Source organism: Sinocyclocheilus anshuiensis, unplaced genomic scaffold, assembly GCF_001515605.1.
Source record: "Sinocyclocheilus anshuiensis isolate Anshui unplaced genomic scaffold, SAMN03320099.WGS_v1.1 scaffold1255, whole genome shotgun sequence".
Lineage (NCBI taxonomy): Eukaryota > Metazoa > Chordata > Actinopteri > Cypriniformes > Cyprinidae > Sinocyclocheilus > Sinocyclocheilus anshuiensis.
In genome coordinates this window covers 127880-133995 of record NW_015540914.1, presented here as the reverse complement: position 1 = coordinate 133995, position 6116 = coordinate 127880, and the positions used below count along the sequence as shown (strand labels likewise).

Sequence of the window (6116 nt, the reverse complement as noted above, 5' to 3'; positions counted from 1 at the left end):
CACGCTTGAGGAATTCGGCCAATCACAACGCACTGGATAGCTGGCCAATCAGCGTACACCTCGCTTTTCAGACCGATGAGCTTTGTAAAAATCGACGCGTTTCAGAAAGGCGGGGCATAGAGGAACAACAATAATGTACATTATGTGGAAAATAATGTTTTTTTAACCTTAAATCGCATAAACACATTGCATTACCCCAAATACACAAAATAATGTTATTTTTAGCAATGTCATATAACCCCTTTAATAGAATGGGATTAAATACATAAAGGATATTTGTGTTGTTTAACATTTAATTATTGCAGGTTTGCGTCATATTCTGAGTTGCATTATTTTTATTCATTTCGAGGAATACTGAATCTGTTTATTTTTTGTTTTTGTGAGTGAGATGAATTAATGCATATTCATATTTATTTTAGAGTAACATCTTCTGATTTCTCTCAACATGGGGACAGGAGAGCTGTCAATCAATAAATTGGAAAAAAAGTAACTTGCGTTACTTATTTGAAAAAGTAACTCAGATATTCTCTTGTAAATTAAAAAGTAATGCGTTACTTTGCTAGTTACTTGAAAAAAGTAATCTGATTACGTAACTCGCGTTACTTGTAATGCGTTACCCCCAACACTGCTGAGGAATGCCTAGGGACTGTAGACAGGAATATGTGTTTTTGGCTGAACCCTTAATGTGTTTGTGTAACGGGCACTTTCTTCATCATGGACATTCCTAGTCGGAGCTGGATGTCGAAAAAGGGTTGGGGATGAGAAAATGGGTCTTATCAGGGATCCTGGCCAGTGAGGAGGCATATCTCAGCCACTTGGAGGCGCTCTTACTGGTGAGTAATACAGTCTTCAGGCATTGCTGGGTCTGTTTTACTGCACACTTGCTCACGAAAGAGGGTCAAAGATCACCATTATAGTGCAGCTGAGCTTTGCACGTTGAACTGCACCCAGTGGTTACAAATGGGGGACCCCCTTTTGACCTCCTGTTTTTTGTTTTTTTTTCTCAGCCCATGAAGCCCCTGAAAGCTGCTGCCACCACCTCTCAGCCCATGTTAACCCTCCAGCAGATAGAAACCATTTTCTTCAAAGTGCCTGAGCTCCATGAGATCCACAAAGACTTTTATGATGGCCTGTTACCCAGAGTGCAACAGTGGAGCCACCGTCAATGTGTGGGCGACCTCTTCCAGAAACTGGTGAGCAGTGTTTTATTATATTGTTTAATATAGAACAGTCCATACGCTATTAATGCAGAATCTTTTGGTTTGCATTAAACTTAGAATAGCCTTTCATTTTTAAATTAATTTCACGTGGTTATTTAATATATTTTAGGGATATTAAAATTCGCACTGGTAGGGTTAGGGTTAGGTACCGATTAAGCAGTAATTATTTTCATGTAATGACTGATAACCAAAAAATGACTAATAATAAAATTCTGTAATATTTTGTCTAAATAAATCAAAAATAAAACATTAAAAGCTAAAATCAGTCATTTTAAATGCTATAAGTCATCACAACATTATAATGTACAGTTTGAAAAATTGATATTCATCAGATTTGCTAAATATTATATTTAACTGTTATTCAATTATTAGTGTTATTTATAATTAACATGTATAATTAATAATAATAATTTGTGCATTCTTATTTTTTTTTCATTGAATTTTGTATTAATTTATTGATTTATTGCAAAATAAGTATATAATGATATAAAACTGTTACCTTATGTTAAATTACACATATGATATTACAAGATTTTGGTCATACCGCCTACTGTCTGCTTTATTATTGAAATCACTGGTTCATTTTTGTATTATCATCTAATAATAAGCTATTGTTACTGTTACTCATTATAACAACTGAATTGTGCCGTCACTTGATGCCACATGCCCGTGTCTAATTCCATACATGATGTTTCTGTCAGACCACCCGAGAGAGATTTTTTGAGACGGTTTATAAATGCAGTCATCATCAAAACATGTCTCTCTGGTCCTCCCTAAGGAAAATGTCCTTTGATAACTGGTTTTGTGAGCTTCACGAGCAACAGCCACATCATTCCACTTGGCACAATTAGCTGTGGAAACTGAAACTTTACCCCCATCTTTATAGACGCCTGCAGGACCTGACGCTCATGCAGATGAAAGCATTTCAGAGCCACATGACTGCATGTAAAGCAGCTAGGGGGTCTTGCTCTTAGATCGGTGGGGCTGCGGTCAAAAATGCTGGGGTTGAAACGTATTAGGCTGTTGTAGCCAGGAGCGTAGATCTCATGACAAACTAGAACGCTCCTTTGCTGTATTGATTGTTATGTGAATTGCATGGTTTGCCTCTTCACCCTCTTCTTGCTTTTCTCTTGATATCTGAATTGTGACTTTGTTTTTACATTTCACAACTTTATACAATAAGATTTTTCATTTTTTTTAAAGAATTGATACTTTTGATTCCATAGGGATGCTTTAAATTGATCAAAAGTGACAGTAAAGGCATTTATAATGTTACAAAATATTTCTATTTCAAATAAATAAAGCATGTTCTTTTGAACTTTCTGATGAATTCTGAAAAAGGCATCAAATCAGAATGATTTCTGAAATATCAAGTGACACTAAAGACTGGAGTAATTAATGGCTGCTGAAAATTCAGCATTACCACTACAGGAGTAAATTACATTTTAAAATATATTTAAATAGAATAGAATAGAAATTGCATAAGTTTTACTTTATCTTGTGCATTCTAGCTATTATAAAAGAAAACATATTGAAAGCTGTAAATGAATTCTATGGCATGAACTGTTGCAGGATTTCTTTCAGCAGTAAGTGGAAAATATAAAACCCAGAGTGGAGTTGGAGCGGAATTATTTCAGAATGCTTTGAGCAGGAGGGGAAATTGTTGTTGATTTGATCCACTCATTCATCCACTGATCCATTGATTAATTTGGGGTTTGTGTTCGAAATGTTTTGCAGTCCCCTCTGGGATCCACAGCCAGGGTTGAAATCAGTGACTGTTTGACATAAATCTCTTCTTTGAAATATAAAGGCATTGGGGTTGAGTAAGTGTGGCCAGAGGCTGAATACATTCATCTTTTATTTGGATTGTTAATCCCACAGGGATTATATTGTTAGTTGCAAATACCTGTGGTTATTATTTGAGTCATTATTGATGTGTAGAGCTGAGCATTTTTGTATCTTATTCCTTTATCTTTGTGAAGATGTTTTTGCATGGAAGTGTAATTATTTGGGAGAATAAGCCATGTCCCTTACCTTGGGAGTGTGTGTGTGTGTTTTACACAGAGAGAGGTAAATAAACAGGAAATCCCACAGGGAGACATAGTCACACAGAGTTTTCAGTGGACAGTGGGTCCAGTGTCTGCAGTGTTTCCCAGAAAGCATGATGTCATAGAGCGGGGGTTCATGTGTCTGCCCTGGAAACCCACTCACTGCTGGGCATTCCCTTGCCCTCTCCCTCTCCCTGTGGACTGTTAGCTCTCACACCATGGGATTTACTCACTGCTGACTCCTCAGATACAGTGAGTCCAAAAATGGGCTCATACAGTAATGAATAGGTTCAGGCCAGTGTTTCGTACAGAATTCAGTCTACTCTACTACATTTATATACTACATTTATATACTACATTTATATACTACATTTATATACAGGATATATATTAAAACTCTGTTGCAAATATGTATGTTTAATGGCACATTGTCGTATTTTTACAATAAATATTGCATGGTATGACAATAATGATAATTTGCAGTAGGCAAGTCAGATGTTGGTTTAGTAACTGCTGAGTGAAGGATTTGTCAGACTGATTCAAACTTGTCTTTTTGAACAAGTCATGAATAAGAACACCTTATAATAGTCATTTGTTCATGAATCGAGATACACTGGAAATGCGGTATGTTTTTGACTCATTAAAATGAACCTGTTCATAAGAGTCATTTGTTCGTGAATTGAAATACAATGATCAAGCTGTAAGTTTTTGACTCACTTAAATTAACTGGTTCATAAGAGTCATTTGTTTGTGAATCAGAACAGTGGTCATGCAATATATTTTTGATCCACTAAAATGAGCCAGCTCATTAGAATCATTTGTTTTTACATGCACCCTGCAAGTACAACTCAATCAAAAGATGTTTTCTGACAGTATTTTTTTTATTTAATTACATTCAATACAAACTGCAAACATACATACATAACTCAAATGAAATATAAGATCTTTTGGCGTGAAGCTAAAGATGTGTCCACTTCACTAGAGGAGAGTCTTTAGAAAGTTGTTCTTTTTTCATTTTAATGGTTCTTTTCACTCTTTTAATGAGTATTCATCTTTTATCAGTGAGCGGAGTTAACAGCACGATGTAATCCGTCTTTTTTCTGATCTCAGAGTAATGATGCTCATATTCTGGATCACTGACAAGTTTCCCCAGTAGCAGTATAATGGCTGTGTTGAAGAAAATGCTTAACCCCTTTGTCTCATGACAAGCCCCATCACAAGTCTTATTTACCCCAGTGTTGGCAGCACTCGAGATGTTGCCATGGAAAATGCTTGTTATCTGTGCCCATTTCACAGTTGTTGTCTTTTGAATGGTGTTTTTTCTTCATAACACAAATGCTTATTCACAGCGACATTTTGGCTTCGTTTATACCAAGTGAATTTCTTATTTCAGTATGCATTCACCCTCTTAATATGGATTTTTTAGACACACTCTGGAAAAAGTGTTATTGTGTGTGTGTGGGGGGGGACTTTTTTGTCTTGTTGTACGTGATATTTACCTGGCATTTTCTTTTTCTTTTTTTACTGTGTTTTTATTAAACTTTGTATAAACATATCAATTTTTAATATATTAATACACAAATAATAAATAAATAAATAAATAAATAAAGATAACCATACAAAAGAAAAAAAAAAGAAAAGAAAAAAAAGAAGGAACCAATAATAACTTAAACTAAATACAGATAACTACAAAAAGCCCCTGATAACATTTTAAAGGTCAAGCAAATATGTTTCTATTAGTGCCCAGTTCTGTTGGAAAATGTCAGATTTCAACTGTAAATCCGCTGTCATTTTCTCAAATATATACAGTGGGTACGGAAAGTATTCAGACCCCCTTAAATTTATTATCTTCCTAGCTGCCATTAATAATATATGTAATACAAATAGTTGGGATTTACTTAACTGATCTGGGGGGAAACCATCAAGCAGAAAAAATACTGGGTGCATTGGTATGTCACATCCTAAAATTGTACTTATTTCCCTTTTAACCCCCTGCCAATACACTTGTATTTTAGGACATTCCCAAAATATATGAGCATAGTCCCCCACCTTTCCACAATCTCTCCAGCACTGTGATAATTGTAAGGAGCTTACCTGGCATTTTCTTCAGATATCACATGGAACACACACAAACTACATGAAAAACGTATTAGTTTGATGTTGTGGAACTGATGCCACAGCTGTGGGATGGTTGTAATTTTTGAAGAATTTATAATACACAATAAATATTAAAATAGTTCATTATAATTTCACTATTTGCTTAGATTATAATATAGCATGTACTGTAATAATTAATATGTTTATGAAGGATTTTGATACTTTAAAGGGGAAGTCGTGGCCTAATGGTTAGAGAGTCGGACTCGTAACCCAAAGGTTGTGGGTTCAAGTCTCGTGCCGGCAGGGATTGTAGGTGGGGGGAGTGAATGTACAGCGCTCTCTCCCACCTTCAATACCACGACTGAGGTGCCCTTGAGCAAGGCACTGAACCCCCAACTGCTCCCCGGGCGCCGCAGCAAAAAAATGGCTGCCCACTGCTCCGGGTGTGTGTTCACTGCTGTGTGTGTGCACTTTGGATGGGATAAATGCAGAGCACAAATTCCGAGTATTGGTCACATGTCACGTCACTTTTTTCACTTTTAGAATAGTTCACCCAAAAATGAACATTTTATGAAAATGTACTCGCCCTTAGGCCATCCAAGATGTAGATGAGTTTGTTTCTTCATCTGAACAGGTTTGGAAAAATTCAGCTTCACATCACTTGGTCAGCAGTGGACCCTCTGCAAAGTTCGGTTACACTTTACTTGAAGGGGTGTGCATAAGACTGACATGACACCTTCATAATCATGAC

General features: G+C 36.2%; 1 protein-coding gene across 1 annotated transcript in view; it reads left to right on the top strand.

Annotated features, from left to right (window-relative positions):
* Positions 1-6116, top strand: part of LOC107689270 (BCR activator of RhoGEF and GTPase) — a 46553-nt gene that overhangs the window by 19327 nt on the left and 21110 nt on the right. Inside the window, exons 4-5 of the mRNA XM_016487214.1 lie at positions 729-833; positions 1008-1193. Of these exons, the coding sequence (XP_016342700.1) occupies positions 729-833; positions 1008-1193 (291 nt within the window). The remainder of the gene's footprint in view (positions 1-728; positions 834-1007; positions 1194-6116) is intronic.